Source organism: Excalfactoria chinensis, chromosome 2 (genome assembly GCF_039878825.1).
Source record: "Excalfactoria chinensis isolate bCotChi1 chromosome 2, bCotChi1.hap2, whole genome shotgun sequence".
Lineage (NCBI taxonomy): Eukaryota > Metazoa > Chordata > Aves > Galliformes > Phasianidae > Excalfactoria > Excalfactoria chinensis.
This window is the reverse complement of record NC_092826.1, coordinates 57269199-57291372: the sequence shown is the minus strand read 5'-3', so window position 1 is coordinate 57291372 and position 22174 is coordinate 57269199. Positions and strand designations below refer to the sequence as shown.

Sequence of the window (22174 nt, the reverse complement as noted above, 5' to 3'; positions counted from 1 at the left end):
AAACATTCATGTGCTGTATAGGCAATTCCATTTCTGGTGAAAACACTACAAACACTACAGCTACTTCTAGTTTCCAGCTCCAGGACTGCTCTTTGAATAGAGTTTATTTGCTTCTCCTTTCACACAATTCACTGAATCACAGAATTGCAGGGGTTGGAAGGGATCTCACTACAGTGATTGTTGAGCAGGTTCCCTTCTCTTGTGAAGAGTGTGACTCTTATTTTCATTCTAATATCCATTTCTGTTGCTTGTTCAAGAATGACCAGGACAGAGGGAGAAAGCTCATGCAATTGTGGAGTGGTTTGGGAAGGAAGGGACCTCAAAGCCCACCCACCCAACCCCACCCCCTGCTATAGGCAGGACTGCCCCCCACCAGCTTAGCTGCCCAGGGCCCCATCCAATCTGGCCTTAAACACCAAGGTTTAAACAGTCTCCTATGAACAGTCCTGGTGATGGCTTTTATGTGTAATAGCAATTCCCTAAATGCAGAACAGGCCTTTTTCCTTGACACAGTGAAAAGGAGCAGCAAGTTATTGTGTTCTGCTCTCAGGATTGCCTCCTGGACCCAATAAGACCAGGCAGCCCTTTCTTTTACCTTGCTTGGTCATACCTTTGACAAGTTCAGAAACTTGAGGGTGTACTGACTTTCATAAACAGCTGTTGCAGTTTAGCTGATGCTAATCATTTCTATTTCATGCACTTTATTCCTTCCTGAAAGTGAATCAGCGTATTGGTGCCAGGTAAACAGATCACTTAGCAGTAGCTATATCAAATCAAGGAAGCTTTAATTGAATGTGAGGTTTTGCCCCCCGTTTTGTTTATTTATATATTACAAGTCTGTGCAAGTTATACTATTTTTTTCTAGTTTCTTTTGTAAGAATGAAAAGCGTGGTAAACAAAATATCTAAGAGAGTTGGAGTTTCCACTTAGTTTTTTCAGGTGCTGAACTCATGGCTTCAAAGCTATGGAAGAAGCTCTAAGGAAAGTCCATGCTTCTGCAGATATGGACTACCTTAAACATTTATTTTTCATGCGTTAGTACAGTTGTTTAGACACACATTTACATCTTTTGTAGATATATGGACTACATACAATTCAGACAAGGAAAACCGGTGTGTAGTTGTCCTGACTGGAGACAGCGCTTCTTTTTTTCCCCCTCTGAGCCAAGAAGGGAAATAAGTGAAGATTATAAGAGAGTTGAAGTGAAAACTACTTAGAGATTTTATCTCTGTGACATTTTTTTAAACATGCCTCCTGTCATTTCTGAGCCTTGACTTGAGCATTTCTCTGAAAGCCAGTGATCCTTGAGATATGTGCCCAGAGACTTGAGCTTTAAAATGGCGTTGAGATGTATGGGCCTGCTGTTTGTAGCTTTGTGAAGAAGAATGTGATGCCTTGAATCACATATTTTGCTACTGGGGTTTAATTTTCTTCTCTGCAGTGGACTTCTTGAACGAATGTTTTGTGATATTAATAATGTACAAGCTGTTGAGAGGTAAATTAACCCATTTTTTTCAGGGAGCCTTCATGGCTACGGTAAGAAGTCACTGTGAATTGTACCCAGGCATAAAAGTCACAAGACAATCCTATACCATTTCTGTATGTCAGTTAAGGTCAGTTGTAGGAATTATTAATTGTGAAGGGTTTTGCCTCATCTGGAGCGTAGAATCAATATCATTTAGAATTGCAAAATACAGTTAAAAGCCACGAATGCTCTTTGTTTCCAACTTTTTCTTCTGCAAAAGGTTATACTGATGATAAATGCACCTACAGCAAGTATTTCTTGGAGACACTTGGAAAAGGGGAGTAGGTGGCATGTGGAGAAAAATGTGCGTAGCACTCTGTCCACCTGGCTTTGTGCAGCTTTTAGAGCACTGTTTAGCCTTATTAGACCATTCCATTTTAGAATGATTTAGCCAAAGAGGTTTACTTTTTATGCCTTTGTGTTTATGTGCATAATCTGTATTTCAGGTTAGTTAGCATCCCACGGGAACGGAGAGAAAATCTGGTAGCTACAATCCCTAAATCTGTTTTTAGTAGGTTCCTTTCAGTCCTTTAAATTTCCCTGATTGAATTTTAATATGGCTGTTGAAATACGATAGTAGGAAAAGGATTGTTTGGTACCACTTTAAAAATTGTTCTGCTAACTTCAATGAAGGTAAAAGCCGTCATTACTTAGCGTTTTGTACCAATATAGTATGTCATGTTGTTTTATAATAACAGTGGCTTGTGTTGTGCTTTTTCACACAGAGGGTGGTGACCCACTGGAACAGGTTGCCCAAGGAGGGACAAAAAGGGCTTTGAAACTACATGATCATTGTGGTTCTTTTCAACCCAAGCCATTGTGTGATTGTACGATACTATGTTACTAATATAAATATGGTTTGGTAACAGAGCATGGGATGGCAGGATTCAGTCAGTCTAGATCACAGCAAAGTTCTGACGTGCCCTGGAATATAGTGATGACAAGAATTGAACTGCTGTGACAGAAGGCAGGGGTTACAGTCTCTTTTTCCTGATCTTCCTCAGCATTCTATATTCACTGTTGCCTTTCTCAGCTCTGGGCTCTGTGGTTCATTATGGGGCCTGTGGGAACGCTACCAGCGAGATGTTTGTGATTGATGGCTCTGAAGCCCAACTTCAGGGACTTTCACGATGCCTGACAGCTTCAGCACTGCTTTCTCTTGGGATTCCTTTCAATTTGCAGCATCCTGCAGCAGGTTGTAAACCCGTCTGCTTCCTGTTGGCTCTGAGTTTAATGCAGATCTCGGAGCAGCAGCCGATCAGCAGCGTACAGAAGGAAGGTGTACGTGGGGACTGAAAGTCAGCCACAAAGTCCTGTGGGGCTGGGACTTCAGGTAGTAACTTCAGTATGTCAGCGTGGATCACAAGTGGGATAGAGCTGGCTGCCAAGCATAAAAGGGCTTTGTGGTACAGGAGAGAGACTGTTCCGTTCTGTGCCTTTAGGGTTTCACAGCAGGAGAAAAGGATAAGCAGGGAGTTTAGCAGGTGGAGATGAAGGCTGGGTTTCCTGACTGCCTTGCAGGTGTACTGCTAATTAGAAATTATAATACTCCAAGAACAGAGTTTGCTCTGGAAGTGGGAACCTCTGTTTCATTCTGTGAAATAAAAAATAACTGGAAAAAAAAAGATCTAGTAATCTAAATCACAACAGAATTACTTTGGTTTTTTTCCTTTTTTTTTTTTTTATATATTTTCTGTGTATGTGTGTGCTGTTAAACTGTTAAGTCACTTCTGTAAGTGAAATGATGTCAGGAAAGAAATGCCACTAAACCCCTAGGACAGATTCTTTGGTCTGGTTAGTGACTGAAGAACCAACAGTACTAATTGCTAAGAGTATAATGTTAAAAGCTTGACCTAAAACTCCTGAACAAGCAGTGGGCTTCATTAATGGGGTGTATGCAGTGGCTACTGAACAGCTAACCTGTCAACAGAAGAGCCATTTAGATTAGGTTCTTTTTTGTTTCCTTTTTGTAAAAGGGATATTAGATTTGATATTTGAAGCCATTTTGCATTTGGTTTGCATTTGGGAAGGGTGTCAAAGAGAATGGGATGGGTTTCTTCTTTGTTCTGTGTAGGGCAACTTGAGTAGTCTCATGCCTCAGCAGAGGGTACCGTCACTGTTTGAGCAGTGCTTTGAGGTAGTCTGTTGGAAAAATACAAATAAATGTTGGCCAATGTGATGCTCAGTAACAGGTGCATACTGGCTCCTGCCACTAGTTGCTCCAACCTAAAGTGAAAAGTTTTGTTGTGCTTTCCAAATCTCCACCTGTGTCCCTCACTGGTCCCTATAGTGCAGCACCTGGTTTGAAGGACAAATGCAAAAGAAATCCCTGTGATGTTACTGCATAATATTTAGGATTTCCTTACAACTGAGAAAACTAGGTCAGCAGTAGTAGGACTTCTGTACCTACTTCCCCAATGAAAAATACCCACAGCTTTATCTTCAGAAACCGCCAGGGAGCTGAGCTGAGCTGATCATCTATTCAGGGAGCATACAGCAGTGTCTGAGGTCAAGAGGAATATACATACACGTGTCATCTCCTCCTCTTTCTTTCACCTATATGAACTATATTTTGTCTTTGTAAATGTGTTGTTTGGTTCCTGACATCCTTTTTTTAAGCAGTGTGTTCTGTAAGTGGTTTCCATGCTCACTTTCTTTTAGTCCATATTTAGTTAAATTATAAGCCAACATTCATCTGACTTGTGCAGTTTCTCTCAAGTATTTAGAATTTTAATATTCTACCATATCTTTATTTTTTGGCAGACTCTTTCATAACCACTTAGTTCTGCTTTCAGATTTTAGTGGCTCAAGCTTTTGAAAACACGTTCAATCTCAGTCCAGCAACATGCACAATCATATCAAAATATAGTTAATTTTCTGATACAGGGGCAGCTACCTGAATTGTTTTCTACTGGCTACTTATATCACCAGGTACCATTTTGAAGCATTGTAGCAGTATTTCTCCAGTGAGTTTGTAGCGGTCTTGTGCAGTTGGTTGCATTATTTCTTTTCTCAGTTACAAATGCGATCGGTTACTTGTCTGTCTGATACAGGACAATGGAATACTAAATTTGCACTTAAAAGTTAAAGAAAAAGCCCACATAATTAAAGGCTTTTTTTGTCAGGCACGATATTTTTCAGACCGTAAGTTCAATACTTGTCTTATAATGTGCGCAACTGATATTCAGAAAACATTTCTTCAAAAAATATCTTTTGTGCCGCTGGGTTTCATTCACGGGCCTCATCAAAGGTCAGAAGATATTCTCAAAACAGTGTAGCTTCTTGACAATTTGAATTAGGATCTGTATTCTTGCATGTTAAATATTAATGCTAGCAATATCATAAACTCTCTTGAATCTCTGGGGACAGCAAGATTACTGGGTCAAAAGGGTGTGCTTTCTTCCTTACAGGCATTATACACTGATGAAAGCTTGAGCTGAAGTGAGCCTTGCATTTATATTGACACTTCTTAAAGGAAGGCTTTTTTCCCTTAGCTCTGTGTACTTAGTGTGACACTTTTGACACCCACAATTATTTAGTCAATTGAAATGTTTAAGAATACGATTATGAATTTATTTTGACAAAACGGAACTTTTCCACTTCTAGTGGGAAAAAATATTTTGATTATCTGAAGATTTGTGTAGCTTTAGGGGAAATAAGTGTTCAGCCTCCTTAGTTTTCCACTTCTGTTTAATTTGGAGGGGCAGGGTGATCTATAGCTTAACTTCATATTTACCTTCAGTATATGAAGATGTTTGGGGTATTTGTTTTTCAGCACCTGTAGCTTGTACCATGTTTTTCTGCAAGTTGGTGTTAATAAAGTATTCAGAAATCTTATTCATTCTGTAACAAAGAGTTAGTTTTAATGTACTTTTTCTGTATGTAGCACAGAGCTTAGTAGGGGACTTTATTTGATCGGAAGTCCTACAGTTTGATATAGCTGTTAAATATTTGCGTTGCAAGTTGAGGCATATTGTAGCAGTCTACAAATTAAACTGCGGTTCCTGATCCATTAAAATATATCTGCTAAATAACACAACCTGTTTCCTGATTGCAAATGCTATGCTTATCTATGTTATGTTTAATTTACGCTTAGTTCGTCCTATTAGATTAATGTTGCTGCTGCTGATAATTTGTGTTAGAAAAAGCCATGTGGTTTGAGAAGTTATGTCTAACAGGTTTGGTATGTTAAGAACATAGGACATTTGAAGTTCCTACTTTCTAGAGGGTTGTGTGGTCTTCCTTAGTAAACAAGTGTTGTTGGAGATTGTAAGCAGTACAGGTAGGGTAGCCCTGTGGTCTTCAAACGTACAGCCTGGAATGTGCATTAATACACAATGACTTTGCAGTCACTTGTGGTTGGATCTGATGGCAGCCAGTAAAAGGAATTTTGAGTAATACTATTTGTTACATTAACAATAGCGGCTGCACAATTGTTTTTGTCACTATTGCTGCTTCAGTTACACACATACCTAATGCAATGTAACTTGTACAAAAAAAAAAAGTATGCTAACTCACTCATAGGCTTAACTGACCAGTTGCCAAAAACTCCTATCTGCACCCCCACAAAGCAAAGCATGGGTTTTTGTTATCCCTCTCACCACCCAGGGGTGATGGCGAGGTACCTGTATTGATGGTGGCTGTCTCCTCTGAAAGCAGTCTTCTACCTGGTTAGGCTGCAGTCACCTACACATCTCTTCAAAGGTGCTCCCCATGCTGAGCTGCTGCAACCTGTGCATCCCACAGCTTGCTTACTCAGCTGCTTTGTAGCAGACAGTGTCCTTCTGCTGGTAGTTTCGTCTGTGAACTCAACCATAATTTCTTCTTCTACACCATCATCTAGAAGCCAGCTGTTGAACTTCTACCTCTTGTAGACTTCAGGTGCCACACGAGGGCTGTGCAAGGTCCTCCAGAGATCTTAGACTTGTGTATGGCGATGTCTAGATAGCAAGTGAAAAACAGTGGTGGACATTCTGCTTTACAGCAGCTGGTGAGCTGTCAGCTTGTAGTGTAAGACAGACTGTGCAACCCAGCAGTCTCCATATGGGAAATATGAGGAGATCAGTATCTTCACTGAGAAGTGTTTAGTGATGCACAAATGCAAAGGAATTGAAAATCGTTGCTGGAAACCTCACCTATGTGCTGCTTATGGTGATAATTTCAGACTTATTGACAGTGTCTCACTGCGAAGGATTCCCATCATTTTTTAAACTGATTGTAATGGAAACAGACATCCGCTCTATCGGATGTTTTTGAGAAGTCAGTACTTCATGTGCATTTGCAACAAACACTGAAAGACTTAATGTTTGGCATCGAATTGAATTTCTTGATAAAGTGTAAACAGTGTCAAAGACAAGCATGCCCTGGGGTCTCAGTACTTGTAGTTGTTTCCTAAATCCATCGCACCCTTAGGTTGTCAGCCACTGGCATGGCTCTGCTATAGGAGGGTTCTCAGGCTCATCCTCATATTACAGTGCTCCAGCTACTCCACACACTGGGATTCGAATACTGTCTCCAGCTTTGTTTTATTTCCCCCTGTCCCAGTGCCTTTAGTAAAAGCAGCCCTCAGGTCAGAAGCAGAGTTTCTTTGTAGTTACAAGAACTAAACCTGAGGACACTGAGGGAGGCCTCGTGGAGGACCACAGCTCCTCATGAGGTGAGTGGGCAGAGGGGCAGTGCTGAGCTCTGCTCTCTCGTGACCTGCCATGGTCAGGTTGGTGATTAGGAGGAGAGTTCCCCAGAGGGCAGTGGGCATGGCCTCGAGTGCTGGAGTTCAAGCAGCACTGGACATAGTTCTCAGACATAGAGTTTGAATGTTGGGTAGTGCTATTTGGAGCCAGGAGTTGGACATGATGGTACTTGTGTGTCCCTTCAGGTTATTCTACAGTTGGTTGATTCTCTGTTCTCTGCATGACTCCTTGACCTGTGTGCATTTCTGTCAGTTCCCTACCGAAAACCTTCCTTTCCCTTTCCTATCATCCCTCTCAGCACAAAGACTGTAGGCTCTTTGGAGAAAGTAGGTTGAAAGACATCTCAGTGGAGCATTTAGTCCACGCTCTGGCCCTGGTTAAGAAGGACAGACTGACTTTCTGACCCGGCTTGCTTGGGTAGGAAATGTCAGCGTTCCAGATCAAGAGTTTATATTCATCAGAGACTTGCACGGTTGCCTCTTCCAAAGTACAAGCACATTACAGTTCACACATTAGTACTTTCCTCCACTGCATTTTGAGGTGAAAGAACTATGCTTATTGCAGTGAATATGAGAGCATGCCCTTCCATAAAACTGCATTGTTAGGATAGTCACATTAGGAGCAATATGTATTGCACTGAGATTGAATGATATGGCTGATGCAGTTTCTTCAGCTCTTAACAAGTCTGCGAAGTTTGTGCCTATTGTGTACTGATGCAGAGGCAATGATAAGAAATACAGGAGATACATTTACATTTAGATATTAGAGCTATCTAATTAAACTAGCTGCAGCCTTATGTTTTCTTAAAAAGCAATAAAAATGGATACATTTGCAAGCATTGCCTATTGTGACACCTTTTAGCCAGATGAGTCCTGTAAGTAGCATCAGAAATGACTTGTCTCCGGGTGAAATGGATGGGCCTGCACTCTTTGGGAATGTGCAGGGTTGGTGAGCGTCTAAAATGCAGGCTTTGTTTCTCTCTTCAGAACACATGTAAGAATAGAAGTTTTTCCTAAAGGTACAAATATCACCTGCAACATTTCTACCAACATAATAAAGCATTATACAAAGAGGTGACCAGGTTTGTTTTGACTGCACAAGAATGTTATATCTGTAAGCAGTGTTTACTTTTGCATTTGTGGCAATGCTATCATCTGAAATGCTTGGACTGATTTATAGTTACTTTACTGTTTGTTCTTCTCCAGCTTTTGAATGTTACTGCTTTGCTATTGAAATATCTATATACCTGACCAGTTTGGTTTCTCTTGTAGGTGTCTTGGCTTTTTAATCCAACAAGAAGTGAAATAACAAGTCTAGATAGCGGAAATATAGATGACATTTTAAGTGAGTACTTTGAATCTCTTTTTCTTTTTTTTACTTTGCACGATGTACAGACTACTTTGTTTACAGTCACTTATCTGTGAGAATCTTGCAATGTTATTACATGAATATGTATACCCCAGCTCTGAAAATGTGAATTGTGATCTGTGTAGAAGTTGTAGTGCAGACAGCTAACTCAACACATTGTTTAACAGATTACTTCAGTAGAACCTAAATGATAATTTGAAGTGTCTAAGAAAAATACCAACTGTCTTGTTTGCAGATGAGAACCTTCAATTATAAATAGCCAGAGCCTGTCAGGAGATTGTTTTAAGAGCTCCCAAAAAATAGCAATAACTAAAACCCATGGTAGTGGGTCATATTAAATGCCCTGCTTGTTCAGCTATTCTTTTTCTCAGGTTAAGTGCTCTCTTGATTTCTGATGGCTCATAGAAAAGAGACACAAATTAGTATTTAAAGTCCCTTAAAGTAATCAGATGTGTCTTGTCTGAAAAGGATGCCATTTGTTGATATCTGATTGTGCTTGGGGAAGAGGAGGGAATAAAAACAATCCTGCTTTGTTGCAAATATATCCATAAAAATATCCTTTTGAATTAGAACTGTTCAAAGGAGGTATTTGGTTTTAGTTTGCCTTTGACTGCAGGACTGCTTTGTGTAGTAAATTTATGACTAGACAAAATCTGTTTGTAAATACCTTTCTATATGCTGAAAAATGTTGAGCCATTCTATGAGCTATGTGACTGATGCCCTGTAATTCAAATATTTGTTACAATTTTTCTTCAATATCTAGTCCGTTACCACTAATAAAAATCAGTTTACAGCATGGCTATTGTGTTGTGCAAAGACCACAGTTAATTGCTAAGCAGAAGATTTTAAGTGCATGGGTCTTTCTGATTTTAAAATCTTCCCTTTTTTTGCTTTAGAATATTGAGTGTAGCATTATTTTTCAGCCTTATCCCTGTAGTACTGCATTTTTTTCAAGTGTTTTCCTTAGCTCTTTAGAGAGGAAATGTGAAGGTTTTTCTGCCACGTTTTGCCCAAGTATCCAGTATCTTAACAAATAAGACAGATGAGGACAAATCAGTGCAAGTTACACAGGCAGCCCACATGTTGTCATTCTTCAAAACCGAATGGCTAACACTTCAGCTTTTAACTATTTCTTTAAGCACTTGCAAATACATAATGTTTAAGAGAGGTACTGGAGCACAGCTTCTGGATTTCAGCATCTTCATTGTAAATTCAGAGGTTTGTCTAATCTGTTACTTATTTTGTATCTTATGCCTTAAGAATTGTCATCTTTATTGTCTAATATATATAAAAAAATGCTAGACTGTAGACCTCCTTTATCACATTTCCATTTGCATAGATTATATTTCAGCTAAGATTTATCCCAGTATTTTTCTAGCAGACTGCATGCAGAGTAATCTATACTAGCTTTCATGCTTTTATGCATATTTCTTGTAATCTTGGATTAAAATGCCAAGCACTTTGCCTCTCAACATGACAGTGGGTTCTTTTCTTCTTTCCTTCGCAGACAATGCAGATGTTGCTTTAGTTAATTTTTATGCTGATTGGTAAGTTATCAAAGTTTTGTTTTTTCCTATGTTTAAACTTGTTCCTTTTGAAAACTGTCATGTTTGGCAATAAGATCCTAATTAAAGATACACTGGTATGTTATTTTCAAACTAGATCTTTCCTGTTAGTTTGTATTTGTTTTGCAGTTTTTGTGCGTGTGTGTGTGCATGTTTGTCTTGATTACTCCCCTTCTACTGTTCTGTCGTATTCTGTTTCATTCAGGGTCTTTGTCAGAGAAAATAGGTTCTGTGGTAGCAAGGAATAACTTGTTTTCTGTTTCTTCATTTGGGATTTCATGCTGTTTTGTTGTGGTTTTTTGTTTGTTTGTTTGTTTTTCCCTCATAGCAAGACAGGTTTCATTAAAGTTTTTCATTTTTAGCATCAGATTGTTCAAAATATTCCTTTTTTATTTTTAATTTTCCTCTCTGTGCACATGTGTACTAGTAAACAAAAACCATGACGTTGCATTCAAAGAAGTCAAATTGATCTCTAAAGGAAAGCCTTCCAGGTGGAGAACTAGCAAATTGAGGGTTGTCTTGTTCAATATCTTCATATGTGACTTGGATGAAGGGATACAGTCCATCCTCAGCAAGTTTGCTGATGATACAAAGCTGGAGGGAGTGGCTGATGCACCAGAAGGCTGTGCTAACTGAACAGACTGGATTATTGGGCGGGGATGAACCTGGTGAGGTTTAACAAGAGCAAGTGTGGAGTCCTGCAGCTAGGGAGGAGTAACCACGTGCATCAGTACAGATTAGGAGCTGACCTGTTAGAGAGGAGCTCCGTGGAGAAGGAACTGGGGGTCCTGGTGGGCAACAGGTTGGATGTGAGCCAACAGTGTGGTCTTGTGGCCAAGAAGGCCAGTGGGATCCTGAGGTGCGTTAAAAAGAATGTGGCCAGCAGGTTGAGGGAGGTGATCCTCCCCCTCTGCTCTGCCGTGGTAAGGCTACATTTAGACTACTGTGTCCAGTTGTGGGCTCCTCGGTTCAAAAATGATAGGGACCTCTTAGAAAGAGTTCAGGAGAGGGCCACAAAGATGATAAAGGACCTGGTGCATCCCCCATGTGAGGGAAGACAGAGTAACCAAGGTCTTTTCAGCCTGGGAAAAGAAGACTGAGAGGGAATCTGATGAATGTTCATAAATGTCTACAGGGAAGTGGGAGGCAAATGGATAAGGCCAGGCTCTTATTGGCGGTGTGTACCAATGGGACAAGGAGTAATAGCCTAAAACTTGAACATAGGAAGTTCTATACTAACATGTGGAAGAACTCCTTTATGGTAAGAGTGACAAAACACTGGAACAGGTTGTCTGGAGAGGTTGTGGAGTCTCATCACAGGGGGTTATTCAAGGCCTGTCTGGACACCTATCTGTGTGGCCTTTTGTAGTGAACCTGCTTTAGTGGGGGGTTGGAATTGATGATCTCTTGAGGTCCTTTCCAACCCCTGTAATTCTGTGAAACTTAAGCAAATAGAAAAGGGAAGAATATGAGGTCAGTCACTGTGAAAGACATGCTTAGCGGGAACTGTTTGATTTAATTTTTAACTTGCCTGTAAAATCACTGTTAGAATTAACTTAAGTGCCCATACCCCATTTTTCAATTGTGTTAGAAGTAACTTTACATGTTCTGTTCAAGCATTAGTGTTTCTAAAAGACCCTTTAACAATAAGCAAATGAGTAAAGCGTTCAAGGGAAATAAAATTTAATATGCAAATTAATATTGAAAATGAGGTCAGAGAAATAAATCAGTTTCTCAGTTCCTTCTTTAAAGTGAATTTGGATGTAAACAGCTTTATAACCTAAACAACTATATAAACCAACGTAATATTGTACTTTAAATATTCTGGTTGCTGTTTTACTTTCCTAGCACAAAATGTTGTCGGTCAGAATCAAAGGTCATCAAGCAGATTAGAGTTCTGGTTCTTTTTACTTCTCTCACATTTCTATGCATGTCCAAGTCTTTTGGTCTGTGTGGCCTAGAAATAGCAAGTGCACAAATTTAAGATAAAGTTACAATTTGCCTTTACTGATAAAACTGATAATAGCTCATTAAAATTGATTCTAAAAGTGATTTTGAAAAAAATAATACCCACTTTTTCTTATAAAATGGACCTCTCAGTGAGGAAGTTTTCATTTAATCTTTGCTTAATGATAGATATTATACTAAACTTGTTTAGTAATCTTTGCGTTTGCCTCCTTGGTTTTATAGATTATTTTTGTGTTCATTTGCATCTCTTCAAATTCTGTTGATGTGAGAAAGAATGAAACCAATGGAATTTTTGGGAGTAGCTCTAATACACTGACATGAGGCGTATTTGTTGTCGTTGAAAAGGTGGTTTTCATATGTTGCTGAAGGCGATCTACAGAAGGTTAAAAATTAGTGTTCTGATACTTCCTGTGATCTAGGGAAAATAGTATTTTGAAGCTGGATGCAGAAAGGCATCAGAAGTCCTGGTTTAGGTCCCTGTTAACACAGCCCTTACTGCAGCCCCTGCTGTTGTAGAAGTTGTCTAAGCTTGCAAGTTGATTGCCATTGTAGTAGGCTGTAAATTTAAAATAAGAGAGCCTTAATTAGGATCATTATATAGAGACATTCAGGACTAAACTCCTAATATTGTATACTGCCAGCCTATGATATAACATGAATTGATTGAGGACAGATGGATATGCCGCTGTAATGATGGAAGAAAATGAGGAACGCAGAAGCCATATGTAACATATAGATGCTAAATAACTGTGTACAGTTGTGGCCAGTGTCAGATTTGTCTCAGGAGATGAGCTTCATCCCTGTTTGTGTTTTTAGAGAAAGCCTGCCTCTGTAGTTGGAATGTTTGCTGCCATGCGCCAGCCTTCAGAGGAGGCTGTTTTATTGCAGGTCTGTTTTGGGGTGCTCCTTGAGGTCTTGTCCTGATGACTTCCATGGTGCTGTTATGACTTCAAGTTAAAGTTCTGCCGTGTGTTTGGAAGAACAGATGAAGTTCTTTTACTGATATATTAATGATGGACTGGTGCAGTAATGTCACCCTAACCTCCCCAAAACCACCAAAATGTCTGAGGCCTCGTTTATGAACATCTACAGCCTTTTACATGGGCAGAAAGAGAAGATTTTCTTCAAAATCTGGCATGGTTAGAAGAATCCTATGGAATCCTTTTGTTTCTAGTAATCTAATAGCAGTTTCTTTAAATCAGGCTTAACTTTTCAACGATGAGCAAACTCTCTGAATATCAGAGTATATTTCTTAAAGACTTAGGTAATTAATATTGTTTCTTAAACTGATAAATCATGGGAACACATCTGGAGCTATGTATTCTTCTAGAATATATGTTTTTCCACTTGGATTATTCAAATATTTCCTTAATGTACAACTAAATTCTTTAAAGTTAATACCTTGAAATTGTAATCTTATGTTTTTCTTCCACAGGTGCCGCTTCAGCCAAATGTTGCATCCTATTTTTGAGGAGGCCTCTAATGTAATTAAGGAAGAATACCCAGATAAGAATCAAGTAGTGTTTGCTAGAGTGGACTGTGATCAGCATTGTAAGTAGATCACAATTCAGTTTTTCTGTGATATCCTACCAATAAGTTATTAGAGAGCAGACTAAGGTGTGGTTGGACCTGTTCCATCATTTAGTCCAGAGGCTGTCGTTTGTATGTATCGCTTCAAAATTTGTCAGGGAAATTTCCAGTGTTGCTTTCTCCTTTTCTCCATTGATGTGTAGTTTTTATCAGTTCAGACTTTCTTGTTTACTGGGGGAAAGAGAGAATGTAATCATAAAGTAAACTGTCTGGGGATCAAAAAGCACTGGTGCAAAACAGCCAAGAAGAAGGAGCAATGGCCAGCGTGTTTTTTGCTCATCTGTTTTCTCTTAGAGTTGTAGTGAACTACAAGCTGCTTTTTGCAGACTTGGTAGTTTCAGAGCTGTTCTGCTTTGCTTTTTGCACACATGCAGAAATACTTGTTTATTTTGGTATGTCCCCCTAAATACATGAAAAAGATACTGATTTTGTTATCATATTAATCCCTTAAGTTTCTTGTTAATCTCATAATAAGTAAAATGTAAGGAACATCTGTTACCCATTGACAAACAGATGGGTAGCACTGAGATTATTGTGGTGATTTTCTTATTGTAAGATTTGCTTTGCTATTCTGTACTTCTGAAAGAGCATCATTTGCCCACATAGTTTGTTTATAGAAGTTTAGGATTCTTAGAGTGTAGTAAAAGTTGCCTCAAATTCTAACATAGATTGGTTCTAACTGACCCTAATCATAACATTTAGTCTTTACGGAATTGTTGGTCTGTATGAAGAATCATACTTAGAAAGTTGAAGAATTGCTGTTAGTTTGTAACACATCTCGGATTTACCATTGGCCTGTGAGTTGTGTGTTAGTGCTCTGTTCCATGTACTAAAGAGAGGAAGAACAAGGGAAAAAAAATGCATCTCTGTGAGAAGTAACTGATTTCATTTACTTTTTTCTTCTCTCATTTTGGTGATTGCGCTGTTTTGGTGCTAGAGGGGATTTTTTCTCTTGAAGCATCTTTGCTCTTTTGCAAATGTAAAAACCAGTCACTTCAGTTGAGCATCTTCCAGTGGCAGCGGTTTGTGTTCCATTTTGTATGTGTACATGTAGACGCCCAACAAAACAGCGTTCCTAATTTGTGCAATTCAAGGAGATCCAAAGCATAAAAATACGTTTAAATAAGTAAACAGTATCAACGTAATAGCTGAAGATGAGTTTTCAAACTGTTAGGAGCAGCCAGTAACATTTTGTCCAATCCCAAAGATCTGTAGGACCAGTTCATGACCATGGAAACCCTAAATGCATTTGGGATTAAATCTGCCCCTTGGATAGGAGTAGTGTGCTAGATAGTTGGATAGTTAAAAGGCATCCAAGATAGTTAAAAGGCATCTTGTTAGTACTGGAAGATTCATAGAATCATAGAATCATAGAATTACCCAGGTTGGAAAAGACCTTGAAGATCATCAAGTCCAACCGCAGCCTAACCAGTACCCCATTGCGAGTTCTCAGTTTCTAGTAATTTTGTTCCTAATTTAATAAGTAGATGTACAGTAGTCTTCTGCTGCACAAACTGTAAAATGTGCAAATTAGAAACAAAATCCAATCATGAAGATGAGTCTCTTTCCCCAAGTAGCACTGCCTTGCTGAATTAAAATAATTATGGCTCTATATGGTATTCCTGGTTTTCAGTGTTTTTTTGACATCTGTAAGCAATGGGACCTCTCATGGCCCACAGTTACTGGTTATAGTGAAGTATTTTAACTCTATGATTTTACTGTATGTAATAGTTTTTACTATATTTATCCACATTGAACCATCTATACTACTTTACTAAGTGTTGGAGTTTAGATTATTATCATGTTGGTTTTTTTGTTTTGTTTCATTTCTTCCTGTTTTAGCTTTATTTCTGTATTTTAGCAACACTAAAATAAGGTATGTGCTAATATTTTCAGGGTGTTTATGCCTGCAGATTTCATTAGTAGCTGCCCATTAAGATCTGGAGATGGTGGATTATTTGCATTACAAATAATCTGTTTCTTTTTGAAACCAATGCTCTGCAGGGAACCCCAGTAGCTGATTTCAGGACACTCAGAAATAGCTTTCAAATGGTCAGCTAGGCATAGATACTTTCCATTTAATGCACTATTATTGAAGCACTCTGCAGGTCCCAGCAGCTCACACCAGCTTCTGAGGGCAAAGCAAATTAAAGAGAATTATTGATGCACTGCCAAACGTTTGATGCTTAATGACAAAGCCAGCATTCTGTCTGCTCTTATAACCAATATAAATATGTTTTTCTGAGAAGCGATAGTTGGCACAATGTGATGAAAAATACAAATTCCAAATATTAACACATACGGAGGTTGAATAGGCTGTTATGGTTTACACCAAGTTATCAATATTCTGGAAGATGATTATAATTCAAATGTGAATGTTAAGTCTTTAGGTTATTTTTGCTCATTAAACCAGTGTGGAACATACATTAAAGGTAAATCTGTTGAGGCAGGTACTTTGTTTTCAAGACCTTATCTTTTTACAGCTTGTAAGTATCTAAGTTCCACTTCATTCTTTGCTGCCAAAATCTTCAGTGGTTTTGGTGTGTTGAAATTAGTAATACTTACGCTAGAGAAATGATGCCTTTACTCTAAGTGACTTTCCTTATATTGTAAGAGATCTTTCTGGATATATGTTATTAGGAAGGTTTTACTTTGCTGGGGTTTTTTGTTGACCTTTAGGTGGTCATGGTTTGGTTTTTTTTTTGTTTTGTTTTCTTTGTGTTAAGCAGCAACGTTAGAAACCCACTTCATACCATAGATCTACTGTATTTCTGCTCTCCTTTAAATAAGTGAACATTGCAGTACAGAGAGACTCGTGTTTCTGGAGGATTGTGAATAGTTTCTGTGAATTGAAAATTGGGATTTCTGGTACCGAATTCTGAATGAAAATATATACTGTGCCATTATTTCCTTTCACATGAAGTGGCTTCTGGCTTGAAAAATTAGAAAACGAAACAAAACTGGTTTGAATCAATTCTGTGTACTTCAAAACAGAAAACGTCTTCTCGTTGGTGGGATGCCGAGAGGTGCTTTACTAGACAGACTCCATAGGGAGCTCTTCCTCTTTTGAAGCACGTTAGTGAACTGCTGATCCGTAAGGTGTGCTAATGTCAGTCTTAAAAAAATAAAGTAAAAAATTACTCATGTTGCTACTGTGCTTTTGTTAAGCAAAGTAACTCAGCGTGATAAGCTTTGGGGCTCATAAATGAAGAAGGAATGAAGTTAAATGAAACTGTAAACAAATATGCAGATTTTGTTGTGTTCCTGCTATTTCAGCTAGGAAAGAAGTAATCAGTCTGAAAGCTATTTTGGGTAAATAAATAAAATGTGGTAGTAGTTTGGGGAGGCTGTTGATGGCTCTCCTCAGGAGAGCCATTTTGTTAGACTGTAAGAAAAGGTTACGGGTTACCTACTGATGAGGCTCTGCTAGGAAGTAGGCAGGGCTGTTGTGAATGCTCCTTTGCAGCAGAAGGTGGTCTGAATTTGCTGTTTCTCAGCTTCTTAGTGACTGAATTAGATGTAGAACATCGATTGCTTTTCCTGTACCTGTTTAGGTCCAGCATGCAGGTTACCAGTATTGTAGTAGATGTACAGAGTAAGATGTCAAGTTTAGGTGGTCCCTTGAGGTCCTTTCTAGCTGTTTCATATGAATATTGCCAGGTCTTATGACTATGTGCAAGTCATGAGAGGAGTGGTTTAACAGGGGAGAACTAAAGAGTAGCAAGCAAAAAAACTGTTGTAAGTGAACTTTAACAGAGAGGGACAAAAGCTTGGGATCATACTCAGATTGTTTCAAGTGATCCTTTCGTAAGAAGGAGCTTCTTAGCTATATTGTGAGTGGGAGTCTAATTTAATTGTATGTCTTCATGCTGCATTTCAGTATGCTCATTGTACACTTAGTTTTAATTTAGGAATGGTGGACTTTGGATTCTCAGTGACATGATCTGATGTTCTAGCTCAATTCTCTGAACAGAGTACTGTGATCTTAACTTAATGAAGTCTGAAGCCATCTGAGAATGAAGTCATAGGCTGCACGTGTGTGTGAAGCTGTAGCTGCGTAGTATGTAAAGTTCTTTGTGAAAAGTCTGACTTGCCCCCACCAACACAGATTTCATCATTTCTTTGAGTGGAGGAGTTTGGACACTGAGCTAGAAATGGCTGGCAGTGCAAGCTTGCACCTCTTGAAGAAAATATGAAGTTAAGGCTAGAAGGGGGCGTTTGGTTTGTTGTTTTTTAAGTAGATTAGCCCTATCTGTCTCTTTCAAGCATTTCTTTCTTTTTTTTTTTTTTCCCATCAGAAAATAGTAAGAACGTCTGGAAATACTTTAAAATTTAATTCAGGGTTTACTATAACTAATGTGATCTGTGAATGAATTCAAACAATATTCCATGTATTTGCATTGTGTATTTCCAATTTTAAAAGGAGTGTAATGTTGTAGTTGGTCTTCTTGTGCTAACTCTGCCTGTATCAAATGCCAGGCTTTAATGAAACATTTAAGGTTTACTCTGTTTGACTTGTGAATGAATTCAAATAGTTTTTCATGTACTTGCATTTTATATTTTGTAAAAGGATGGCTTTCAAATACTTCCTTGTGTAGAGCTATCATCTCTCTGTGTTAGTTCAAATACCAGTATCCATGGAATCTCATTGTAATTTATAAAGATCATGCATTACAAAGCAATGTTCAAATTCAGTCTTGGCAGCGGGCATTCTATTACCGTTCATTTCTTTATACAACTTCTTCATCTGATGAAGACTCACAGCCCTAGGGACTAAAGTGTCTGTTTTGGGTAACCTTCAAGACCTCCTAAGATGAGGATTCTGCAAGGCGTACATCGTCATATGACAACGGAAATATCTGGAAGGAAAAGTTCATTTTGTGGGGGGAAGAAATGGGTAGTCTGGTAGTCTCTGGGTGCATAGGAGCATAAGAAGTCTTGAATCTCAGTGGCTTGGATGGGTAACCTTGATACATAGGGCTCCTTGTCTTTTATCAAACCCTGGTCAAATTACGACAACCTGCAAGACTGTCAAACTGAAGGTTCTTCTGTCAACAAGAGAGAGGCAGCAGATGCCTGACTTGCCTACGTTGTTTTTCTTCTGATGAACAAATATGAAGTGATGCCTTCCTTGCTATGTTTATCATAGTAGTATAGAAAGGCTTGAGTTGGAAGAAACCTCAGGGATCATCAAGTTCCAATCCCCTTGCCATTTCTACATCGAGTATTAGATCAGATTGCCCAGAGCCCCATCCAGCCTGGCCTTAAACACTTCCAGGGATGAGGTATCCATGATCTCTCTGGGCAGCCTGTTCCAGTGCCTCACTGCTATCTCTCCTGACTTCTCGGAGGCGACTCTTTCATACTGTAACTAAAAAGTACCAGCTTTGGAAGGGAGAAAAAATATTGGTCTGACATTTCATATTGAATATGTTGGTAAATAAGTAAGCTTTCCTCAAGAAATTAGTATGAATTTGAATTAAAAATATTCTGAACTTCAGAGATAAAAACATATTTGCCTCAATTTTGGCTACAGTTGGTGCCTTAAAAACTCTGATAGGATATCTAGGAAACTGGTGAAATCTTTCTCAGTCAAAATTGAGAGATTGTACTTAGGAATATTTTACAGTGAGGCAAAGCATTATAAACTGGGCTTAGCTGTTAACCATGCTCTCTTGTAGTGATTCTTTATTTATTTTTCTTGGTTTATTCTTTAATGATGTGTGACTGCTGGCTCAGAGGTTCCACTTCTGCGTGCGCGTATAGATGTATAACCTACTATGCTTAGTGTTCTTCTCTATGGGTACATTATTTTCTGAATTGATTTTGTAGCGGATATAGCTCAGAGATACAGGATAAGCAAATACCCAACGCTGAAGCTCTTCCGGAATGGAATGATGATGAAGAGAGAATACAGGGGCCAGAGGTCTGTGACAGCAATAGCAGATTATATCAGGCAGCAGAAGAGCAATCCTATCCGGGAGGTCCAGGATTTGGAAGAAATCAATACTGTAGATGTAAGTTCTTCAGTTTCCTTCCTTCCAAGTATAAGCATGTGAAAGATGATGTACTTGAAGAACACTTTTACTTCCTGGGGGCTTTACCATTCAAAAATGTTGAGTGATAATTTTGAACTAGAAGTAATAATAATAGTAATAATTCCAGTTTTACAAATTATTCCAATATAATCCCTCTTTCAACTGCATTAATCTTATTATGGTAACACCGCTACCAAATTACTTATTTTAATTTTAATCATTTGAAAATAATCTTGTATGTGACAAAATGATAATATTTCATTATGAAAATACTCGTAGTGATGTTCCTGGATATTAAAGTCTTTTAGTCTTTGTATTAATGTGCATCATTTGGAGGCGGAAAGAAATGTTCTGCATGCTTGCTAACTGTTGAATAAATAAACAGCATCTCTATATTTAATATCCTTGTGGAGTATTGACAGTTTCCAATAACTTGAGATGACTTACAGTGTAATCTTTGTCTTTACAGCGGAGCAGAAGAAATATCATTGGGTACTTTGAGCAAAAGGACTCTGACAACTACAGAACATTTGAAAGAGTGGCGAATATTTTACACGATGATTGTGTATTCCTGTCTGCCTTTGGGTAAGTTGTCTTTTTTAATACTTCAATTGCATGACTTCGTTACTGAAATTATGCAAATAGACTGTATACAGTTTACTTAATTGGACTTTCTAAATACTTTCGGTATACGTAAGTGGAGAGACTAGACGTTCTCAGTTAAATTCACTGAGAAAAATGAAGGAAGAGAAGGAAGAAAACTGTTCTTCCAGTTTGGTGTGAAATCTAACGGGTTTACCACCTCTTCTTTTTCCTGTTTGTCATTGTTTGTCAGCCATTTCAACATAAGAGGGCTTGCTGCACAGCTGTGCCTGAAAACAAGTAGGGAACAAGTAGGGAAGAGCTGGGAAAGTTCATTTTTTGGGTTGTATTTTTTGTTCCACATAAAAATGTTCAAAGATGTTCACTAGGGAGATCAGAATTAATTGGGAATGAGTCATTTTCCTTTAAAGTAGTGTAATAAAACACAATTATAGACTCCTTTTTCAGTGTTTAAGGTACCAGGAACAATCAATTTGAAGTGATTGAGCATCGATGTGAAAGCATTATACTAGTGTTTATACCACGTACAGTTGCCCTAAAGCGATTTTGAATTGGATTTAATAAATGAAGAACAGTGAAGACACTGGGTGAAGGTAGAAGGTGTTTCATCTATCCGAACAAAACTTCTCACACCTCTTTCTGTGTTTTGTCAAAAAAGAAAAATAGTTTGGGGGCAGAGGGGAAAGTATTTATAACATAGAGGAGTGTGTGTGGGGGGAGGGGGTTGGTCTTTTCTTTCATTCCGGTTCCTAGTTATATGTCCTATGACTGTGCAAACAGCCTCGGCTGTGGGAGAGTAATCAAATCTTGTGAAACTGAAGTTAGTCTGTCGATCTCATTCCAAAGAATCGTCTGTTATCTCAAACCTGGTTTCTGATGAGCGCATCCATTCTTGTTCTCAGGGCAGCCAGCCAGACTTATTAATAGAATTTGGAATTATTTTTTGCCTCCTTGAATGACTTTTAGTTCTTCTCAGAAATACCTTCAGGAAATCATTAGGTAGCGATGCTTATAAGAATCTCTCCCCTCATTGTGTGAATCTGCTGGTCTTTAGTCTGCTATTTTTCTATGAGAAGTAATCTTTCACCCCTAGATTGTTGACTTTTGATTGTTAGATGCTATTCCTAACTTAGGTACTGTGGAGTTCTTGTTATTTTTTTGCTTTAGGTGCAAGCATACACAGTGTGACAGTTGGACTTTAGTTTCTGTAACCAACCCATGTAACTTATGACCCTGCATCAGGCTTATCATTTTTCTCTTCGCCAGACTTCTGTTTCCTTGCTAGTCTGGAGCTGTTAGCATTTTCAAGTGAATGAGGCCTTCCAGACAACAGTCTTGGAAACTAAGTGTTTCCATCTCTGAGTGGCTGCAGCTCTCGGGCTTCCTAAGAATTATGTGCCAAAGGACTTCCAAGGGAGATCCTGGCTCTCTAATGGCGTATGCTGCTAGGTTTATAAATAGCAAAGAGTTTCCCTGGGAGCACTCCTGGATCAGCTGGGCTGATTTTCCTCAGCATCCCAGTGGGCTCTGGCAGGGGTTCTGAATTCGGTGTGGGCAGTTTGTCAGGTGTTACGGTGTGGCATATACAATGGTAACGTGAGTTGTGGTGTTCAAATGTCTAGTAGGCCAAAATAAACTGAAAACAATAAGTTCAGCGGTAAAAATTAACCAACTCATGTCAAGGCAAACTTGGTTCTTGCTATGTTATAGTTGCTCTGGCTTTGGGTAGTTGCAGTTGCTTATTCTCAAGCTGTATTAATGCTACTTGCACCTTCATACTTAGTTACTCTTCAATCAAATGATCCTAACAATTCTATTACAATCTGT

At 38.7% G+C, this 22174-nt stretch overlaps 1 protein-coding gene across 1 annotated transcript in view; it reads left to right on the top strand.

The window, feature by feature from the left end:
• ERP44 (endoplasmic reticulum protein 44) overlaps positions 1-22174 on the top strand; it is a 46123-nt gene that overhangs the window by 11047 nt on the left and 12902 nt on the right. Inside the window, exons 2-6 of the mRNA XM_072329772.1 lie at positions 8487-8559; positions 10091-10130; positions 13552-13667; positions 19539-19723; positions 20214-20329. Coding sequence (XP_072185873.1) covers positions 8487-8559; positions 10091-10130; positions 13552-13667; positions 19539-19723; positions 20214-20329 — 530 coding nt within the window. The remainder of the gene's footprint in view (positions 1-8486; positions 8560-10090; positions 10131-13551; positions 13668-19538; positions 19724-20213; positions 20330-22174) is intronic.